The 22891-nt window shown below is 44.9% G+C and overlaps 1 protein-coding gene across 18 annotated transcripts in view; it reads left to right on the forward strand.

Annotated features, from left to right (window-relative positions):
- Positions 1–22891, forward strand: part of Cacna1c (calcium voltage-gated channel subunit alpha1 C) — a 604243-nt gene that overhangs the window by 533603 nt on the left and 47749 nt on the right. For all 18 annotated transcript variants that reach the window (XM_028753516.1, XM_028753517.1, XM_028753518.1 and 15 more), the window contains 6 exons: positions 6053–6160; positions 7781–7833; positions 8115–8261; positions 9799–10000; positions 11493–11651; positions 12235–12345. In XM_028753516.1, the coding sequence (XP_028609349.1) occupies positions 6053–6160; positions 7781–7833; positions 8115–8261; positions 9799–10000; positions 11493–11651; positions 12235–12345 (780 nt within the window). The remainder of the gene's footprint in view (positions 1–6052; positions 6161–7780; positions 7834–8114; positions 8262–9798; positions 10001–11492; positions 11652–12234; positions 12346–22891) is intronic.

The following is a 22891-nucleotide window of genomic DNA, read 5'->3' on the forward strand; positions in this document are numbered from 1 at the left end:
TGTGTGTGTGTGTGTGTGTGTGTGTGTGTGTGTGATTTATTAGAGTGTCTTATAGTCCAATAATAGGGGTCTTACAATGGGAAGGCCAAGGATTCTTTAGTTGCTCAGTCCAGGAGATGGAGTGTCTCAGCAGTCCTTCTCTCATACCAGATTCTCAAGAAAGTTCAAGAGGGCTACTGGGTTTTACTCGACATTGGAATCTCAAAGAAGTAAGCTCTCTCACCAGCAAAGGGATGCCACAGGTAGACAAACTTGCCAATAAGAGAAAGAAAGTGCAAACAGGCAAAAAGTAAAAGTTTCCCTTTCCCTGTCCTTTTATGTAGGCTGCCCCCAGAAGATGTGGCTCAGATTTAGGGAGATCTTCCCACCTCAAATGATCCAATCAAGAAAATCCTTTATAGGCATGTCCAGTTACTTTGGTTTTAATTGATTCCAGATATAGCCAAGTTGACAACCAAGAATAGCTATCACAATGACCAAAAACAACTTGGAGAGAAAAGGGTTCTCTGGTACTTACAGTTATAGTCCACCATCAGTGGAACTCAAGGCAGGAGCCAGAAGCAGATACCATGGAGGAGGGCTGCTTATTGGCTTGCTTTTTCATGGTTTGCTTAGCCTGCTTTCTTATACTCGGGACTATCCACCTAAGGTGGCACTGTCCCCAGTGGGGTGATCCAGCCCACATAAATCATTAATCCAATCTTATAGGCAATCTGATAGACGCTTCTTCTCAGTTGAGCTCCTCCTTTTCAGGTAAATCTAAATTACATCACGTTGGAAACAAAGAAAGAAAACAGAACAGGATGGTTCACTGATTTACTTAATTTTAATGGGTCACTCAATACTTTTAAAATTAAGAGATAATTAATAAATGCTTTCCAAGAGATGTAAGTAGATTTTAGATTTCAAAGAGCCAACAAGAATGTCATAGACTAAGGAGGCAAAGGCTTTAGATTTTTGGCAGCTAGTGCAACTTGCTTGCTTACCCACCAGTCTAGAAGACTGAAGATCACAGGCAGAGGGATGGAATTGTGTACAATGGGTCAAACTTTAAAAACAGATTTAAATATTGTCAGCTACAGTAAGTTTTGTAATTGTTATGTAATTTAACAGGTACGTCCCCAGGTACGAATAATTTTTGCTTAAAGAATTTCTCCTACTATTGAGGTGGTAGCCATCCAGCTAAAGAAGGATTTCCCCCAGTGGTAAACACACTCTCAGAATTTTAGCATTTGGATGAAATCTAATCACCAAGTCTTAAATGGTTTATTTGATAAAAGGACAAAATAGAATATCCTTGTTCTCTGGGCCTTTCCCTTTGTAATTCTCCTCAGGCATCAGTTTTATCTCAGGGCACTGAGTTTTGTCCTTAAGAATTTGTAATAACCTTTCATTATAACTAATTTAGTCACACTGATTAAAAAAGTCATCTCTTTTTCTTTAAGTTTTAAGCTTTACAGCCATTTTATTGAAAATATTTTAATAATATTTTTATTAATTCTTTGAGAATCTCATGTACCTATTCATCCCTGCTCCCATTAGTCCTCCCAGGTCCACCCCATCCCCAACTGCATGCCCTCTTTTTTTTTTAACTCATTCAGTCTAATTTATGCTGCCCAAATATTTTTGGGTGTGGGGCCATCCCCTGGACTGTGGTTGATTGACAGGAGTCACACCCTTAAAGAAAACAGACTGTCTTTCCAACAGCTATCGCTTGACAATAGTTCCTCAGCTAGAGGTAGGCCTATGTGCCAGCCTCTCTCCTCTGTGCTGGAGATTGTATGGCTTGAGCTTGTGCAGTCCTTGGGCATGTTGTAACAACTGATGTGAGTCAATCTGTGCAGCTGCCCTGATGTGTCCATAAAACACTTTCGTCGCAGTCCCATACAGCACTGCCCTCACTCTGACACTCTGACACTCTGCCCCTCTTTTAGGATCATCCCTGAGCCTTGGAAGAAGGGGATGTATCATAGGAACAGGAAATAATGGGTAGAGGATATTTTGGTGGGATAGGAACACATTGACAGGGTAGAAAAGGGATAAGTAACACTACCACCCTTTTGAAAAAGTCATACGGAAGCTCATTACTGTAGAGGAGTCCTCAAATATATAATATACACATATGAAATAGTTGAAATGGAGTTACCCTATAACTGGGGTAAGAGCAATGCCCCATTAGACACTACAGGATAGCAACTATTGAGTCAAGTACCAGGAATGGGTTACCTCATATGGATTTGTTGGCCAGTGGGGTACTGTGAACCCCAAAAACATTGTAGACTATTGCCATTATTCTTGGCTATCTAGAACTTGATGGTAAGACCCTACTGTTAAAGGTACCACATACTTGAGTCATAGAACATGGTGAAATCAAGCTGACCTGAACCCTGTGAGGTAAAATGATGGTGTCCTGGCAGGATCATCCCACTGCTATAATTAGTGGCATGAATGTCATTGAAATAACCGACCAACCAAACACAAAACAACCATTCACCTTTGGCCTCTGCACAGATAGAAACACTGTTAGTCTCTCGGTGTCAATGTGTTTAATCTATCACCCTCTGATTATTAGGTAAATTCTTTTGGAAAACACCAAGAGATCCCAAACTTTCAGCAACTCATGCCTAAGAATGCCATCAGGTGACATCAAAGACCTATGATAGAGATTTCCCTGAGTTCCCAACCTATGTCTTGTTTTCCACAACTGTACTTGAAAACACAGAAAATTGAAACAGAAAATGTGAACAGTTCTGGAGACATTTTCCTCAAAAATCTTAAATTAGTTATTAAGGATTTTTATTATAACAATACCTACTATATAAGATATATAGTATATGTAATAAGTCTTACATGTAATATAATATATATTACCTATAATATATTTTATAATATACTCACATATAAAATAAGTCTTATATAATGTTATATATAATAAGTCTGATTATAATAAGCATTTAGAAATTGTCTCTGTTTAAAAATCAATGGCCTGCCTTTTAGGTCCACATGGCAACTGGAAGGCAGAATCATTTTGTTTCTATTCCTTTCTTATCACCTTTACTTGGGGGTCATCTGTTTACCTTTACAGTAAAGATTTTGATCATTTAACAGGTGTTTTATTTAAAGTATTTTCTCATCTTTTTTTTAATTTTCTGCTTCTTTAAACCAGAAGATGCAGTAAATTATTGCTCCAAATACAATACCAAAGAAAAATTATATTTGTGTTTTAATGGAACATGTTAGGATCATCTGTAAGTCTTAAGGTGCCATTATCTGCCTTTATGTAGAGTAATCAGTTCCCAAAATGACAGGGAATTTTTTTTTTTTTTGCTTATTTCCTAGTTTTCATGTTGTGTCTTATTTAGTCTTGGCTAGATACAGATCTTGAAAATGTGTTTTGTCAAGAATCAGTAACAGTTAAAGGTAATCTTTAAAATGTTCCCTTTTGCATACATATATACACACACATCCTAAAGCTAAGCATATGCCAGGAATGGCACTTGATAACTTCTTGAAAGATAGATAAATGAAGTGGCCACAGATTTTGTTGTTCAGCCCTTTCGTAGGTTACAGAGTGACACATAAAGACAATTTAGTGAAAATAATTATCATGAACAGACACAACACAACTAGAATGTGCTTTTTGTTAGAAACCAGGTAGAAAAATTTATATCTCAAAGATACAGAGTTTCACTTAAACATTGAGAAGGGCACAGTGAAGTCAAAGGATAGTGAATTCTGTATTACTTAGGTTAACGGAAGTAGGCCAATTAATGTTCATAAGAAATGTTCAAATGGGAGGGGATAGTTTTGTGTATTGAATTTTTCATATGGCATTCCCAGGGCAGTGATCCTGAGCATTTAGAGAGAGCTCTGCCTCAGATCAGATGTAAGGAAGCTAGATAGGAAGGTGAAAGGTCACAGGAAGAAGCCAGACTGCAGCCATGACTGGTGGTTGCAAGTAGAGAAAAACCATATTGTACCATTAGTAGCCAAAATTTTTGTCTGGGAGTGTATATAAGGTTTCATATGTAAGTCAGAAAATGCAGGATTGGAATATCAGATGTTAGGAGAAGGGAATGCATCATCCTGGGGAAACTGAAAATCTGGCTTCCTGTAGGTCTCTCAGATCAGAAATTCTGGCCAGGAAGGAAAACCACAGGCAAAAATGTCAAGATTTTACCCACATGCTCTGTATCCCCATGCTCTCAAGAAGAGAAGACAGCCCAAAAGGGCAGTCTTTAGGGGACTCAGTTAAGCATTTCTCATGGTAACCTGTATGGTGTCTTAGCTGCTTTTCCTGTAGCTCCAATAAAATAAATACCCTGACAAAAGTAGATCGAGAGAGAAATGATTTACTTCACAGTCCAAGGGCACAGCACATAATGGCAGAAAGTCAACCAGCGGGAGCTTGAAGCAGCTGGCCACATCACACAATAGGAATTCAAAGTTAGGAATGCTTATCTTCAGCTTGCCTTCTCTCTTTTATGTAGCCCAGACCCAAGCCCAGGGAACATTGCTCCCCAAATTTTACTGCAGGCTTTCTCACCTCAATTAACCTAATCAACATAGCCTCTCGCAGGCATGGCAGAAGCTAAAACTAAGCCCTCATAAGTGTGCCTGGAAGATGTCTCCTAAGTGGTTCCAGATCCTGTCAAGAGATAACTAACATTAACCATCACATAGAGGGAAGAAAAAATGGTAAGGGGAGGCAAACATAGGAGATACCTTCACTAGTACTCCAAGGGGAGGGGTAAGCCCTTGCTGGTAAATGAAGACCAGAGATGGATGTCCCTACTCCATCACAGTCTTCTTGAAAGGTTGAAATCCCTGGAGAGATTCTCAGAGCTGTCTCTGACAAGCTGAAGGAGTGAGTAGACCCTGCACTAGGGCAAACTAAGTGAAAGATGAAAAGGCACTCTCATTTTAAACACTGAACTCTTTCTCTCCCATCAACAGTCAAAGTCTTCTTCCCCTAGAATATCCCTTTATAACTTAAAATATTCCTGAAGGAGGAGCACCAGCAGCCAGACAGTCCACGGAGGTCTGATAGTGTTCAGAGTACAGAGAAAGAGTAGTGAGGGGAAATAGAAAACATAAATACAGAGAATGGGGGGAAGTCCTAGGAGATTCCCAGAAATGAAGAGAAAGTAGATCCTAACTCATCCTGGCTATAGTGGGCTGTTCTTTCTCTTACTGCCTTTGTGATTCACTGAAGAACAGCTTTCATTACAGTCCGTCCATTGCAAATGTGAAATAAAGCTTCCAAAAGGACTGCTGCTGGACGTCCAGGATCACACATCCTGTAGGCCTTTGGATATCACTGAAGAGTAGCCCCAGACATAAATCTTCAATTCTCCATGGGATCAGCCAGCTACTATAAGCTCCAGGGTTAAGAGGGACCAAGAAAATCAAAGCAGGGACCCTTATTTAAGCCACCACAAATTTAGGTGAAAACCACAGCCAAGATCACAGACTGGGAAGATTTCCACCAAGATAACATAAGCAAAGAATTTTATTCATTCTCCATAGACTGAGAAAGGTACTAAGGAAGGTGTTGGTGGTCCTTGCCAGGGGCTAGGATTTACGTAGGGAAAGGTAAAGTTGGTTCCCAGAAGGTGTCTACATGGCAGTTACAGGGCTGACTCCAAGGAGTGGACTTTGGAGAAATTAAATTTCCCTTTTTTGTTCCATACCTGGCTTAGCAGATGTCACAGAGCACACATAGTACTCTAGTACTTAGGTAAGATGCAAAGGTAGGGTTATGGCAAGGGAGAAGCTATTTTTGAGTTAATATTGTTTTTAGCACTTAGATAAGAGTGTAGAAGGGCTTATACCTCTGTCCTCACTCACAGGCCAAGGAACCCTTTGCATCCCATGAGTTCCATCAGCGTGGCTCTGGAAAGGTTTCCAGGCCTCTGGGAGCCTGATTTCTCCATTTCTCCCACTTGGAGCATAGGATCTGCCTGCCTTGGGTTTGGAAGGGCCCAGGGATTGGTTCACAGATGCTTAGGCTGAAACCTTATCCCCTTCCTGTTCCCTCTTCCCACTGCAGCACGTGGTTCAGTGTGTGTTTGTGGCCATCCGGACCATTGGGAACATCGTAATTGTCACCACTCTGCTGCAGTTCATGTTCGCCTGCATTGGGGTCCAGCTCTTCAAGGTAAAGTCCTGCCTCCTTCCCCTCCTCAGCATTCCCAAGGAAGAGAGGCAACAGATCCAAGAGGGGACAGTGGTCTGAGTCAGGTGTACAGAGTGGTGTGACCTGTGACCACAACCTACTTGAACTTCCCAGACCAAGAAAGCAGAGGGAAGTTAGCTCTGCCTCTCTGTAGGGTAATGGGGCCCACTTCCGCTCCGCCATAGGGCGTGGCTGCTAGGGAGGCAGGACGCAGGAGTTGACCTTGCTTACAGCACTCTGTTGCCAGGCCGGTGTTGGGCCTTAGGGAAGCCCCGGGCCACCGCATCAGGGGTGGGGAAGCACAGTCTGAGGTGCAGGACAGCTGAAGCTGGTTTGAGGGTCTCTGGGCCTGCAAAGAGGCCACAGTCGTGGAGTTCCCAGGCTCTTAGACACCCAGGCACCACTGGAAATCCCTGAAGAGCTGAGAACAGAATCTGGGCCTGTGGGCTGGATCTAGACTGGGGCAGGCGGTTGGCGGAAGGGGAGGGGGATAAGAGGGAAACTCCAGCTATTACCACAGGGTAAAAATAAAAAAGTCCTTGGCTTGAAGGTGGCAGGCTTGAACTTAGTGGTGATTGTGGCTGGGAGTACAGAGAGACCTTCTACAGGAGACTAGACAGAAGCTCTATAGGAAAAGGCCTTCTCCATGGCTCCCCACAGTGGATCCCAATGAAAAGAAGCAGTCCATGCTTTTAAGGCATTTATTGTCATGGGGGAAAGTGGATGTGTAAAACCATACCCCACTTCTCAGCGTGGGCCTGAGGTTAAATACCTTTTGCAGGGAGGAATGTCTGGGATAAAAAGCTTATTGGCTGAGCCCTCCAGGCCTTTAGATACCTCACTAGAATGGAGATCTGTCTTGAGCCTATGTAACCACAGGTCATGTCCTCTACATGTGGAGGGGCTTGGGGCGTTGCCCTTACATGACTGATAGCCACAAATCTATGGGGGACTGCGGCTAGTAACTAGGGCATGGTACTTGGGAATACCGTCTCCTCAGGGTCTCCAGGGCTTTTAGCCTTAGCTCAACCAGGGACCACAGTCCCACACCTGTCCTAACTAAAGATCTGTGTGTTCTCTACTGTGCCACCTTCAGTTGACTACACTTCTTTCCAGATGACTTTCCTCCTCTGGTACCCATGTGTCAGTCCTTGGCTTAAAGTCTGCAGCAGTTGCTAGCAACAGCACTATGTCCACACTGTACCATCCAGCCTGAGGTCTAATTAGTTTTTTTCTTTTCTGCCTCCATCTTTTTAGTTCTGGTCTTTTCCATGAAGCACTCTTTCTTTGTCCCCTGCTCACCCCCACTGTTTCCACTGACTTCTTCCCATAAACTCTCTCCAAGCCTAGTTCCTCTTTCTTCTTCCTCTCAAGACCTTCCCAGAGAGCAGAGCCTTCCAAGGTTGGTGCTCCCTGCTTTTGAATCTGGCTACACTCGGTTCGGAATGTGAGTCATGTCCTCTGCATCTGGACTCTGTTCATCTTGCTTATGTTATCCTCAAAGCTCAAACTCAGGACGGTGCTACAGATGTGCACATTGATCGTCTTCTGCGGATCCGTTCCCTGAGGAGCATCTCTAATCACTTCTTTCTTCTCTTCTAGGGAAAGCTCTATACCTGTTCGGACAGTTCTAAACAGACAGAGGCAGAATGCAAGTAAGTTTATGCCAACAAGCTCCCAGATCCAGGGCTGTTAACTGGGTGGGGAGTGGGAAGGGGCGGTGACTTGGTTAGAGGAGAGTGAAGACTGTCCCCTGGCCTGTCCCATTACCTGATCTCATTTCTGTGAGATGTGACTTCATCTATTCCTCAACATTCTATCCACTGACTCTTATGATGGCTGAGTAGTTTGGTTGCATCCCATTCAGCATGCTAGGAATCATTGGTGGTGGAGATATAGGACACCTCATGATTACCTCTTTCTCCTCCTTTCTCAGGGGTAACTATATCACATACAAAGATGGAGAGGTCGATCACCCCATTATCCTGCCTCGAAGCTGGGAGAATAGCAAGTTTGATTTTGACAACGTTCTGACAGCCATGATGGCCCTCTTCACTGTCTCCACCTTCGAGGGGTGGCCAGAGTGAGTATGAACACTAGGGCTCACAAGGTCGAGACACTGGCTATCCAGTTACCCAGGGTCTTATTAATTCCCTGAATTCTTCCCAGAGATCAGACTTGTCCCTGGGCAGTGAGGTTGTTTCAACTGTAAAATATGATCACTGCAGAAACATAGACTTTTAGCTGGTGATGGTGGGGCATGCCATTAATCTCAGTACTGGGGAGGCACAGGCAAGTAGATACCTGAGACAGGTGTATCTCTGTCAGTTTGAGGCTAGCCTAGAGGGTTCTAAGCCAGCCAAAGCTACATAGTAAGATTCTATCTCAAAAACAAAAACATATTCTTAGAAAAGATTTTATTGGAGGTAGAGGGTGCTGAATATTTCACTGAGGACCTTGTGTACATTGTACAAGTGGTGTAACACCCAGTACATCTGCGGCATTTTAGGAATTCCAACCTAAAATGGATGCCTTTTAACTCCTTTTCCCAAGCTCAGTATGAGTCACAAGATTAGGAGTTTGCCATTATATTTATGGCATTTCAGAGTCAAGTACAGAAAGAATTTCTCCGGTATGAACCTTTCATCATCACAGAGCTCCAGTTTACCCTCCCTATGTGTAGCTGACAAGGATAAAGGTAGATGAGAGGTCTCTGTCTGATTAGAGTCTGTACCAGTCTCCACAGAGAAAGCCTTGTCTATATTAACAGTCTCAAGAAAGAATGAGACAAAAGCCAGGGGTCCAGTCCCTATGCAAATGTGATACTTTCTCTACTGGACCAACTCAATGGTCTTTGTGCAGCATTGCTGGCAGCAGGCAGTTGTCCATGTGGTGCTCTTTGTATCTTTGTTTAAATACCAATGTCCCCATCTAACAGTGCATAGATGGCGTTTGCCATCATATGACAAAATATAAGTGATACTCAGAGAATAGACATATATATACTAGGGTGATTACAAAAGAAGAGAAGGAGATTATCCTGGTCCACAAAGAACAAGCTCAACTGGTCCATAGCCCAGACTGAAATGGATGGCAGACACACACACACACAGACACACACATACACACTCACACACACATACATAAGCATATTCTAAACTACTGTGGATGATGTGAATAATCTGGAGAAATGTTCATTTTATTATACATAAATAAATTTCTTTCTCAGATTTACTTTTTCTTTGGCCTCACCTTCTTTGATCTATGCCAGTTTACAAAGCTGTTTCAATATTTACCAGTATTTCTGTATTTGAAATTGGGGTCAGTGATGAATGTTACAGTTCAATAGCTCTTGATGGTTTCAAAGCACTGTGTATATATTATATCAGCTGCCCCGTAAGTTAGGAAAGTAGGGAATTATCATTTCCACTTGACAGTTGTAAACTCAGTACCAAAGAGAATCAGTGGTTTGCCTGGATGGGACTTGAGCCCAGACACTCTGGCCCCAGCCTGGAGCTGTTTCCTTTGATTGCAGGGACCCCTGGGAGCAGTGGTGCCATCATCTTATGGAGGTGACACTGCTTCTCCAGGTCACTCTGTGAGCCTATCTCCTCCTGTAGGCTGCTGTACCGCTCCATTGACTCCCACACAGAAGACAAGGGCCCCATCTACAACTACCGTGTGGAGATCTCCATCTTCTTCATCATCTACATCATCATCATTGCCTTCTTCATGATGAACATCTTCGTGGGTTTCGTCATCGTCACCTTCCAGGAGCAGGGGGAACAAGAGTACAAGAACTGTGAGCTGGACAAGAACCAGGTAGTCTTCTGGGAAGGAGAGGAAGAAAGCAGGGCCCACATAAGGATGGGCGGGTTGTGGTTGCCCAGGACCCACTCAGAAGAGAGGCTAGGGTCTTTGGTGGGACATGTGCAGATACCAAGGTCCTTTGTCCCGCCATCTAACAGAACAGGGTGTTTACTCCAAATTCCTACAGCAGAAATATGAATCTTGAATTTCTCAGACCTTACAGACATTAAATCCTCAAAAATCCCATGTCTGGAAAATGTGCTCAACCATCAAATATTTTTTAAGGTTCCACTTAGTGACACTTTGTTTCAGGCAATGTGGAAGAAAGAAATTTGTGTCTTATCTAGAAATTGGAGCTTTACACTATGCCCAAGTGTGTACCATTGACGATGAAGAAAGAAACTAGGACAGTGGGGGACAAAGAGCTAGCATTGGGCAGGAGAACAGTTTTTAAAAGCCACTTAGATGGTTTCTCAAGCAAAATATAGGTCTGAGCAAGGGGCATAAAATGAGAGGCTTAAATGAGAGTGGTGTGGTGACATTGAGGACTAGAATATGTTCTGTTAGCTTATGGGATGGGCTAGCAACTCCCCAGGTAAGTGATGTGCTGTTAGGATCGGACACAGATGTGGAACACAAGGTTAGCTCCGTTTGCACTCCCAGTGGAACCCTTGTGGAAACATGCCCTGAGTAAAGCCAATTCATGAGGACATGGCCCAGCATGCCCAGTCCTATGCATGCTGGGAAAGCTGGACCCTATGTGGGCTTTGATATCTGCTACTTGGGTTTAGATTCAATATTTGGACTACTGTGTAGACTTAGTGTTGAAACAACGACAAGGAGGGAGGCCAATTGGAAAGTATAGATGAGGCATGTTGAGAGCCTGACCTAACATCAGTTCATTGTAGTGAAGTTGTAAAAGCAGGAGGTCAGATTGGCAAGACTTGGGGATTAGGCATGGAGGTCAAGGGTCAAGAAGACTGGTGTTGCCTTCTGCTTTCTGATTTGGAGATTTGGGGATTGTGCACAAAAATTGGCTGACATTTTCTGTTTTCCCAAGATTCTAGTTAGAACAAGAATTCCTCTCCTGACAGTTCTGGGTCTTCTGATTTTGTAGGTACTAGTCAATAAGGAAGAAGGATGCAAGGTAGAAAATGACAAATTAGGCAAGAGATACTCCATGGAGAATCTATGCATGGGACATAACCAACAAGACTAGCTATGAGCCAGTCAGAATTTATCAGGCACCAAACGCTTGCTGAGCAACGCTCTGGTCATTACCGGTTAGAGATAAGGAGCTGAGCTTCTTCCTTACAATCTAGACAGGATTTGGTGGTAAGGGAAGCCAGAGAAATCAACAGCATATTTCACATTAATGTAACAGCTATGAGCTAGAGCCCAAGAATGTGTGTAGTTTAACACACATCCTACTTTTGACTGTCACGCGCCCTTCATTACCTTCACTCTCTACCCATGTATGTTTATTCTCCCTTGTTCCTTCCAGAGACAATGTGTGGAATATGCCCTCAAGGCTCGGCCCTTGCGAAGGTACATTCCCAAGAACCAGCACCAGTACAAAGTGTGGTACGTGGTCAACTCTACCTACTTCGAGTATCTGATGTTCGTCCTCATCCTGCTCAACACCATCTGCCTGGCCATGCAGGTCAGTCGACAGCGGGGCTAGCCTAGGGAAAATGCTGAGAAAGGATGTGGTAAAAGGAGTTGCAAGGCCAGATCAACTGGTCACCTACCTGCAGCTGGGAAAGTAAGAGACAGAAGAATGAGGAGGGGGGAAGGTATTGCTTCTAGGGGATAAAGCTCCTCTGTAACCGTATGAAAGACTCCCTGAGGCCCTGGATTGATTACAGAGAATACAGGAGTAGAGACCCAAGAGAGTACACCTAGAGTCATCATCACAAGCATGTGGCATGGAGGTAGAGTCAACACCTTCCCCTACTACAAGGAAGTCAGTGTATACCAGGGCTCTCAAGCACCAAAAACCCCCCCAAAAGTCATCATGGAGTCGTCAGAAACTCAGATATCTCCCACCCCTGTTATCAGAAAAAGTAGGAAAGGCAAGAGCTTACAGATTCTCCAGAGTCCACTTGGATACCCTGAGAATGGCTCAGGGAAGATCTCTGTAGAAATGGGGGCATCTGAGAAGGTTGAACAGAAATGGTAACAAGCCCAAGGATGTCGGGTTCTTGTTGGCTCTTGTTCATGGGCTTCCCCTTCCCTCCACTTAGCACTACGGCCAGAGCTGCCTCTTCAAAATTGCCATGAATATTCTCAACATGCTTTTCACTGGCCTCTTCACGGTGGAGATGATCCTGAAGCTCATTGCCTTCAAACCCAAGGTAGGCCTCTGAGAGAAAGCTGTTGTGTAAGATGGGGTGGGCATGTGTCCATTGGACAAGGGAGGTAAAGGGAGACTCGTTCCTTCTCTGAAGAGTGCTCTAAAAGCTACAGGGGCCAAGAGAAGAACCAGGCCAACTCCTTAAAACATAGCCCTACCTCATAATCTGGCCCATGATTGGGACACACAAGAAGCGGATTCCTCCATGAGCTGAACTGCTGTCTTTCTATGAGCTAAGTCTCAAACTTTCTCATCCATTTTCCACAACCGGCAAGCCAAACTTCTAACCCAGCCCCCCAGATCTAGGAAGGTCCCTGATTTACCCCCTCTCATTTCATATGCTAGGCAGAATGAATGCTTGTGAGAAGTCCAGTCCTTGCTTTGTCTGCCCAGGGCCCAAGGCTCCATGCCTCGGGCTCCTCCACAGACGTATTGCCGTTGCTTCCTCTGTCCTCCAGCACAATTGCCTGCAGATTTTATCTGCGTATCATTTTTTTTTACAAGCAGCGCCTCTTCAAAGAGAGGAGGTTGGCACTGTCTGAATGAGGTGGAGCTGACAAGGTTGACTACCTGTCACTCAGCCTCACTAACCCTGCCCACTGTCCCAGGTGACATTGGAGCAGGCTAGTAGAAGTGATGTGTACTGTCCTTGACCTCCATAGACAGGCCAGAATCCCTGGCATTCACTGGCTGGGACTGACGGCTACTTCAGAGGGCAGGTGTAATACCAACTGTAGCTACCCGAACACTTCCTGGTGAGTAGTGGAAGGCTGGAAGATCACACATGGAGACTTGAAACATTAACCCATTTTCCAAGCTTCCTCTCCTCTTCACCAGCTTTACCAGACGAAACATAGAACAGCAAGGGACAAAAAGGCGGGTCTCTAACTATTATCCTGTTTGTTTGACTTGGCCCAGGATTAACTGGTTGTGGGATTCCTCCTGGGCTGTTAGCATCCCTGCTGGAGGAAAGAAGGAAGTGACATACTCACAATCTTAATACACAAGTACTAAGAGAGGGAGCTGTTATGTTCTCCATCACATGGCCCTGTTCACAAGGATGCGTCATGGAAAAGACTCTGCTGGGTACTTTTCAGAAAGAGTGGAGACAACCTTTGAAGCACTTAAAGATAGTACATACAGACTCACAAATGCTGCATCTTCCTTGCAGCCACAGGACACCTCGGGATCTTTCATACTTTTCTAAATGAATCAATCTCATTTGGTATGATGGTAATAATTGTGTTTCCCTACTTCCAAGAAGGAAATATGCTCTTTATCATATTTCTTTCCAAGTTCAGACCATTAGGGGATAAATTGTGCCCTGGCCTGGAGAAGACCAAGCATTGTGGCTATCTTCTATGGGGCCCACAAGCATTGCCACCCACAGGTTGCCCTAGTCCAAGTTCTGTGCCTGAGAACATAGAAGCATCACCCATAGCATCCTGAGCCAGACCAGGAAAGTGAGACCACTGGGCTTCAGCCTCAGTTCTCAACCACTAGGGAGCTATCATCACTTTCAGTCATCTCACAGTGGAGTCAGGCATGTTCCCGATGTCTGAGGCAATCTCCAGAGCTAGCAGTGGACTTCCTGAATCATGTCTCTCTAGCATACTCAGTGCATCAAGTCACCTGCTCTGGAAAGCCCATGAGATTGACATTTTCAGGGTCCTTGGCCTAAAACATACATTTGGTATATCCCACAGATGAAGGAGAAAACCAGTTCCTAAGACATAACCAATTTTTCCTATTGTGTTCAATACCAGTTTTTCTGTCCTGAGAAGACAGGGTAAAATATGAGTGATTTTTCCTGGGTGCAGAAGAGAGCTACCTCACACAGCCAGATAATGACAAGGGGATCTCTTCTATGAATTCCTCAAAAGGAACCCCAATAATAGAGGAGTGAAGACTATTAGTGTGGTGACCAGAGACAGTTGACTAGTTAACTGAAGAGAAGATGAAGGGGAGCCTGGTCGCCTACACCTTCATTAACTGCATTCTTCACTGGTAAACAGGCTAGAAAATGTACCCTTGAATTTTCAGGGAGCGTTCCAAACAGAAATCCTCATAACCCTGATACAAATACCTACCTTAAGTTTGCCCAAGAACCATGGAGTGAGTAGCTTCTAACAGACCTGAAAGACTAATGGCTTCCGGACTTTTAGCTCCCCGATTGTGTGGTATGAGTGAGTTCCCTGTGAAAGGACAGTCAGCAAGAACAGAGAAGGCGGATGTGTTAGTCAGCCTGGCATTATAGCTATAAAGTGCCTGGAGCAACTTGCTTACAACATAGTTTTGGAGGCTTGAGTGTAGGATGCTCCCATTGGTACATTCTGGGGAGAGTGGTAGATGCTGGCAGGGCTGTGTATAGGAGCAGTACAGTTGCATCTGTAACCAGGAATCAGAGCAACTCAGCAGGCTAGAATCCTACAATTCTCAAAGATCAGGCCTTCAGTGATCTATTTTAACTTACCTTCCTCTTCCTCTTTCCCTTCCCCTTTCCCTTCCCTTCCCCTTTCCCCTTCCCTCCTTTCTTTCACAAGTCTCCATTTGCTGGAGATTCCACCCTCCTACAATAGCACTTCTCTGGGGACCAAGCTTTTAACACATGGTCCTTTGATGGACACTTAACATCCAAACCACAGGAATTGGCATTACTCATAGTTGGGACTGTGTCATCTGGAGGAGTCCCTGATTTGATTTTCCTTGCCATATCCCCTTCATATCTGATTGGTTGATGGGTTGATCTATCAACCCCACTTTTTTCTTCCATTTTCTCTACAGTGATTGACGATGGTGATCTTTTCTCTGTTTTCCTCACTACTCTATGTAAATTGAATTTACTCAAGAAAAATCTCTGCCCTGAATCCAGCTGCCCAACTCCATAAATCCATACTTCATTTATACAAAAAACTAGTTTAAAAAAGAAATGTTGATATACACAAATTTAAAGACCCTCTGCCTCCCAGAATAGCTTGGAGAATGCAGGGGTGATCCAAAGAAAAGGGTAGGTGACTTGAACACCTCACAGAGGAGTGCTGTCCTTAGATGTAGGGAAAATAGGCTAAAGAAACTTGCATGATATTTAATTCTGCATGCGTATGCAAGTGCAAGTTGGGGAAAAGGTTTGTTTGGAATGGTTAAAAGGTAATTAAATGGTTGTTTAATTAGATTATATTCCCATCGTGATCTGGAATATGTCAATAATTACAGAAAATTAAGACAATTTTATCAAAAATGTCCAGTGTCTAAAAATACAGCAAAAGAAAACTAAAATTTATAGCAACAATTAAACAAAAATTAGTAACAGAAAAGATGCGTTCCCACACTGGAAATCTCAATCGCCGGAATGTTATTTCCCCTCACTTTTATATAGATAGATAGATTCAAGACAATCCCGATTAAAACTCCAGAGGAACCCTACTCCAGCAAGAGAAGCAGAAGAGAGGGATGCACACAGCAGATCAGAGCTTATTAGGACGAGCCTTCAGGGTCAAGGTTTCTGCCTGTATGGGCAGCTCTGACCTGACTGTGGAGGGCAGCACAGGGTCTGGTGAAGGACAGTGTAGCCACAGACATTCCAGTCTTAGCAGCAGGATTGTGTACCAGGAGATAATGTTGTCATTAAATGCTTAAGATTTGCTATTGACAGAGGTTGAGCAGGAACAACTCAAGACAAAAGTTGAGGCCGCCAAGGCTGCAGCACAGTAGGTCTAGGATGGTGTCAGTGTCCCTAATGGAAGGCTTTTAACATCTCTCCTAAGGTTCTCATCAGGACTCCTCTTCCTGAAACTCACTCTACCCTCCATGGCTAGAGGCATCCCTAGGGGAGGGGGCTGTTGTCTTCTAGGAAGTCCCTGGGGCACTGAGTAGGGGACTTAGAGACCAGTGTGTTGGTTACTTAGTAAAGAATAGCCTGGTGTAGAAGAAGAGGAGGTGTTGTCTACCAGAGCCTCCTGGAAGTTTAGCAGTTGTGCAGACATCTTCTGATGATGAATCAGCTATTAGGACAAAGAGAAGGAATGAAAGATGTCTCCAAGCTCCCTGGCTTGCCCCTCAGAGACTGGGCTGATGCAACAATTCATTGAAATTGAGGAGAGCAGGGAGAGGCCAGCCTGGAGGGGCTTTGGAGATGGATTGGGTTTTAAAAGCTATTAAAATCTGGAACAGGCAGTCTGGATAGGAGATTATTTTAGTAGTTGGTACTACATATGACCCTCCTAAGTTGACCTCCCAAGAGAGCTGCTCTGGACCCTCCTCTTCCCAGAGAGAATGTGCATGATGAGCTAACAGGTGGAACACTGGGGAGAAGGAAATGGGTTGAGAATGTCTGGAGGCTAAGAGCTAGGATAGCCAAAACAAGAGACCAAGACAAACCACTATGTCTCAGGCTGAAGGGCTGTGTGAGGGAAGCCAGCTACAGAGAAGAAAGGGAGAGTGAGCAGAGAACCGGGAGTATGCACTGCTTGTCCCAAAGAACAGGAAGGGACCCTAGATGTTCAGGTCCCCATACTAGTTGCCTCTGTGAGTGGTTCAGAGGACTGTGTTTCCTCATAGTCACCTTGATCTAGAAAATTTAATTTAAAAAACTTCAGGAGTAAGTAAAATATTTAAAAAAAAAAAAAACTTGTAATAGCCTCCTTTTCAGATGAATGGTCTTAAACCCTTTCTGGACTTACAATTTATATGTCATGATAAATATTCTGTAACTTCCCAGACATTCAACATAAAATGTTGAAAATGCGGGATCTCTTAGCCATGATCTAAGTGAAAAGGGTATAGTAAAAGATTTATTCCCCTCAGAAGTTGAAGACAACAGAAGAGCAAAAGTATGGAACCTTAGACTAAAAGCTAAAGTTGCAACAGGCCAGTTTTATTTGTGCACGGTACCTACATACGTGTCTTTCAAAAGACATGTGGCTACATCACATGTAAGGCACAGCTGGCTGCCCCACACAACAGGATATGTGGTATCCCGAAATCTGAATAGCTGGCTTGGCCACCAGGACCTACTCTGTAGCTCTACCCAGTTTCACAGTGCCCCCTGGAGGCCGACCAGTGGAGCAAAGAGCAAGGTGGAACTTCCTAGAGCCTCTTAACTGAATTTAGTTGAAATCTGTTTACCTTAGCCACTAAGAATCACAGTGTCTTTTGCTGTCAGTGAAACCCGTGGGACCACAGACGCGCCATACGTGTCACTAAAAGAAACGGAAAAGAGGAGGGAAGAGGGCACTGGCTAGGACATGCCACAACCCCTTCTGCTACTTCTGGCCTCGTTAGGAGAGCCCAGTGGCCTGTGGGTGTACAGCCAGCCCTGGCTTGCTTTTTGGCAGCTGATTGGTAAGCAGGCATTCCCCTGATTATTGTTTATTTATGGTGTGCCCACGGACACCTGATGTGCACAGTGCCCAGCAGACAGGCACAAATGGGCTCTGCAGGAGGGGCCTCCTCGCCACAGCTCTTGTACCCAGAGATTTGCATATTGTTGCAACATTGTGACAGGTTTCTTTCCTGCATGGTGCTTTTGCCATGAATGATAAAAAATAATTATATGACTTACATAAAGCCTTAGTGTGGGAAGGGAAGTATTAGCTATTACATTTAATTATTTAATGTGGAAACGTATTCACACTGTGTAAAAGCCCAGTGGGAAGGTACACTGTGGTTCCCTGTCTCTGATCCTGCCACTGGAAAAGAAACTGAAGGCATGAAAAAAAAAGGGATTCCCAAACCCAGAAGGTACTGGGGCATGAACGCAACCCACGCAAAACAGTGGCCCTAACTGTGTGCCCACAGAGTACCAGATCTCCTGGACAGGAAGGGTCTGTAAAGCAGGAGCCTTCAGGAACTGAGGCAGTCGTGGTAGCAACAGTGAGCACTGTGCACTGATCCCTCAGAGGCAGACCTTGTAGTACTTACCATTCCTGACATTGCACAAGCCTCGAATACCCACAGAGGCATGGGCAGTTACTATTGCCGTGCCCTACGTCAGTGAGCTAAGGCACTGAGAGACTAGAAAGCTTGCTCTCAGCATTCAAGACTCATATGTGAAAGTGAAAGCAGCCCACCACTTCGTTTGTGTCTTATTACGAAGGTGGTGCTGGTGGCTGGATCTAATGATCTTCATGCATCTTGCCATTGAAGTCAGGCAGACATGGGGCCTAGGACCAGGAGATGGTAGGTTGGGGGTTGGGGAGAGCTGATGAAAGGTGTTAAGCAGGGAGGAGCGTGTCTTGCCTGAATTTTGAAGGATTCCCCAGAGCCTGTGCTATCCCACTGTTTAGACATCAGGACCAAGCTTTTTCCCACTCAGAAAGGGCAGCCTGCTCTTCCTCATACCCACGGCCATTGCTGCCAGAGCCTCTTACTCAGAGACTGTAATGCAGTGTGTGCTTGAACCTGAAGTTCTTTGCCATGGCTGGCTCCAGGGATACAGCCTTCAGCACCCTTCAGCACCTCAGACTCCTCTGAGAGGAGTCTTCTGCATAAATCTGTCCATTTATTCTAGCATGGGTAGGGAGAAGCTGGAGATCCTCCAGTCTACTGAGGTGGGGGGGGGAGTTCCCCAAGAGGAGCATATCCGATAGCCCCAATTCCATCTGCTCCAGTGAGCAGACCACCAACTTTGGGGGTTAGTTTCAGGTCTATCAACTCCATCTTTGCACAGTCCTAGGTTCTTGATAGCCCAGATCATGTGTGATGAGATGAACGTATCAGTGCCTTCCAATTTTTCCAACGAACCCCAGGACAGGTGTCTATGAAAAGCACACATTCCCAGGTCTATGCACTCCTCTGACCATCCTCGGAGTACCCCATCACTATCCCAGACAGTGCCTCTTCAAAGCAAGGACCCAACCCTGACCTGCTCTTGCCAGCTGTCGTACAGTAACCAGCTCTCTGTGTGGGAAGCTGTCCAGAGCTTCTGAATTAGCTCACCACAGGATGAGCCTGATGGGAACACAGAGGTCTTCACTGCCTCGCAGGCTGTAGGCCATGAGCAGCTGTGTGCTTGGTTATGCCTTCTCCATTAGACGCCACTAATCTCCATGATTAGTTATGTCTAAGTGGCACCCTGATGTAATGTGATTTATATTATCTCTGCTTGGTGTCAGTGAACCGTTGATTCCATGATATTCCATAAGATCAGCCCTTCACACACATACTGAGGCTTTGCCACCACCACTGCTGTTTCTGGCTGGATTCGGCACCTCTCCCCAGTTTATCTAGTTTCCAGCCTCTCAGTTCCACAGCTCAGGACCCAGAAAAACCATTGGCTCTAGGAAGAAGGCTCATCCTGCTGTTATGCCTGTGACCTCAACACCACCTCACAACCTGTCCAGCGGCACTTCACAGCTTTCTCCAAATACTTGCTCCCCACAAGCCAGGAACCTCCACTCTCTTTGGGGACCCCAGGTTGGGTATAGGCCATGTTTTGTCCCTCTCATTTTAGACCCTGTTTTTCAAGGAGGGTTTGGCCACTTCCTCTTGTCTCATGTTGATTGCTGTTTCTTTTCCCTGTCACGGTTTTGTGGTCATCCCAGAGTCCTGGAACCCGACTTTGAGTACTTCACATTCAGCCCCACTCCGAGCTTCTCTCTCCTCCTCTTCCTCTGCCTTTTCCCTCTCTTTTTCTCCCTGTCTTTTTTTTATTCTTTCCTTGTTCTCAGTATCCCTATCTCCTACCACCCATGTGTTCTGTGACTCCCCAATCCTGCCACCACTCGTGTGTTCAATGTCTCCCCAGCCTGCACAGTCCCCTGTTTCCCACCAGCCTGGAGTGGCCTTTTTCACCACAGCCATGCCCAGCTCTTGCCTTTCACATAATTCCTGTGATTCCTGGATGTGTTTGTCATCCGCATCCCATAGCACCGAGTCTTCCCTCATGCCCATGTTTTGAAGTTAACTCATCTTTCTATCAGAAGTCTCACAGCTAGCCTCAGCTCAGATCTCCCACAGCTTTCCTGGATGTGCTTTTGTGGCCTGGGAGGGAATCCTGGGCGGTCAGTCCACATCAGGTACCAGGAAGGTCCTGGCTTCCTCCTTATTTCTTTGCTTGGCTTTGTTGGGCCCATATAAGATAATGAAGGTAGGCAGAAAGGAACATAGAAGAGAAAGTATAACAAACAGTAGGGAGGACCTAATCTTTACCTTAAAATTTCTATAAATAAGTATCATAACCTTGGCATACCAGTGAAAGTATGCACAGAGAGTTATGTGGCTTCCTGTGTTACTACCATCTGTTGTGAGATTTGTGCCTGTTCTGATAGAGGAGGCATCTGATCTGGACAGAGGAGAAACAGAATCTAGAATTCTATAATGGTGTATATCTACAACCTCTCCTGCAGTAATCCTACTCTCTGTATCAGAGATGGCAGCCCCCTGGAAGCCCAGCACTCTTCTCCGCAAGCTTCTGGCACAAGAATGACCACATCTCCTCTGGCTTGAACAGTTGTTTCCTAAGAACTCGGCAATGTACTGTCTATATGAACTTGAGTGTAATAAGATTAAGCTATGACAACCTGCACACTGTCACAATGTCAACACTGCCTGCCTGACTACTCTCTAGAGCATCTCAGGAATAGTAACCAAATAGATGGCGAGCCCAGGAACCTTCAGCTTCTTCCTGTTCCTTCTGCGGGCATTGCTTCTAGATGCCTGGTTTTTGACTTCCCTTTTACTCCACCCCACAGGAATGCTGACCCTGTGGATGCTGCTTAACAATGAGGCCAGCAGGTTGACTCTAGCTAATGATGACAAAACTAATACGAATTTAGAGCTCCCTCCAGATTAGGTACTGGTCTGAGTGCTTTGTGTGTGTGGTTCTTGTAAACATCACCTTAACGCTATGGTCAGCCCCATTTTCTACACAGGAAAACAGACACAGAGCTTAAGCTATTTGCTCACTCTTCATGCTATAGTTTAGATCTTGACTCTATTGAGATGGACCTTTAGAAGTAGGGCCCTAGTGGGGGGAAGTTAGGTCCTTGGAAGAGTGTCTTTGAAGTATAGAAGGCCTTTCGGTTTCCTTTACATGACCACCATGAGATAAACAGACCTATTCTACCACTGTGAGCTTCCTCACCAGAGACCCAAAGCAGCAGAGACAATGCCACACACTGAATCCATGAGCCCGAATCACCTTCCTTTCTCACTGATTGCCACGTGTACTTTGTCATGGTGATGGGAATCTGACACACACACAGTTGCTCAGTTAGAAAGTGACAGCATAGGATTTAAGCCAACTGCCTCCAAAGATCATTGTGTTAGGAACACTGCCTGTGTCAACAAAGCAGGGCTCCCATGACATCATTGAATCAAGGTACAACTAATCCAAAAGAGAAGAAAATACAAAATCCTGGAGCATATAAAATGTGAAACTTTTGTAGTTCATGTTGCCTTCCTGGAAATGGTCTGACGAAGCAAATGCTAATTAGCCGTCCATTACTCAGAAGCTCCACCCAGGGGGAGGAGGCTAAAAAGCAATGATCAGACTTTGACAATGGGGGCCATGCCCAACTTTCCCTAGCTTGGCCAGAAGGGAGACCCCATATTCTGATCTCATGCCAAGATGCTGGTAATTTGAAAAGGGGAGGCCACTCAGCATGTGAGATGTTGTGGGAGGCGAGAGAAGGCTCCTAGTTTTATACACACCATCTTTGCTGTATGCAGCTCTCTTCACTGGCTCTGAGGAGCTGGGAAGTCAGAGGTTTGGTTTGCCACTTCTAAAAGAGCCAGCACAATGCTCTGTAGCCCTGATGTTCCAACTATAGGGAGCCCACTCACCCGAGGAAAGATTGGTGGCAAGTATAAGCTGGTCCTGGTTAAACTGATTTTATAAAAGAAAAGGTTTATGACTCCCACTTTCCTCTTTTTTTCTACTCCCAAGCCCCAAATGCTCATAGAAAAATGAAGGGTGGGAGAAATGGGTGTGTGCATGCATTTGTGTGCATACAAAAGAAGACACTTAACTCTTTCACACCAGAGCATATAGAGGAAATATTCTTCCAGGCCCCTCATATAAGGATTTGGCCAGGTGTCTCCCTTGGACAACCTATTTATTACCAAACTGGTGGGTGTGGGCTTTGTTTCTGGAACTGGTGTGGGGCAAGTAGGAGGTAATGGTTCTTGAAATAGTGGAAAGAAGAAAGCAACAAAAGGAAGAGACTGTGAAGCTGGATCTGAAGCCATCCTCAAGAAGCCATCCATCTGAGAGGACCAAGGGATAGAGGGATGAGAATGTAGGTCTATAGGTCAGGGTGAAAAGCTGCCTCTTAAAGGGACTCTCCACCCTGAGTGGCTCTGACCCCTCTGCATTCCAGCTGTGTGTGTGAATGTCAGGACTGAGTATTCACCAGAGCCCTTGGCAACAAGGGAACTCGGTTTCCACACCCAGTGATTTCCACAAGGTAATTTGCTAGAGGACAGTGAAATCTATCAAAAGCCCCAACAGCACAGCCTGGGACAAGCAACCAGGAGGTGGGATTAATCCCAACAGGCCTAGCCAGTACAGTGATATGTAGCTTCGGCCAGGGGGGAGGTGATGACTG

This window comes from Grammomys surdaster, unplaced genomic scaffold (assembly GCF_004785775.1).
Source record: "Grammomys surdaster isolate TR1022 unplaced genomic scaffold, NIH_TR_1.0 125950, whole genome shotgun sequence".
NCBI classification, from domain to species: domain Eukaryota; kingdom Metazoa; phylum Chordata; class Mammalia; order Rodentia; family Muridae; genus Grammomys; species Grammomys surdaster.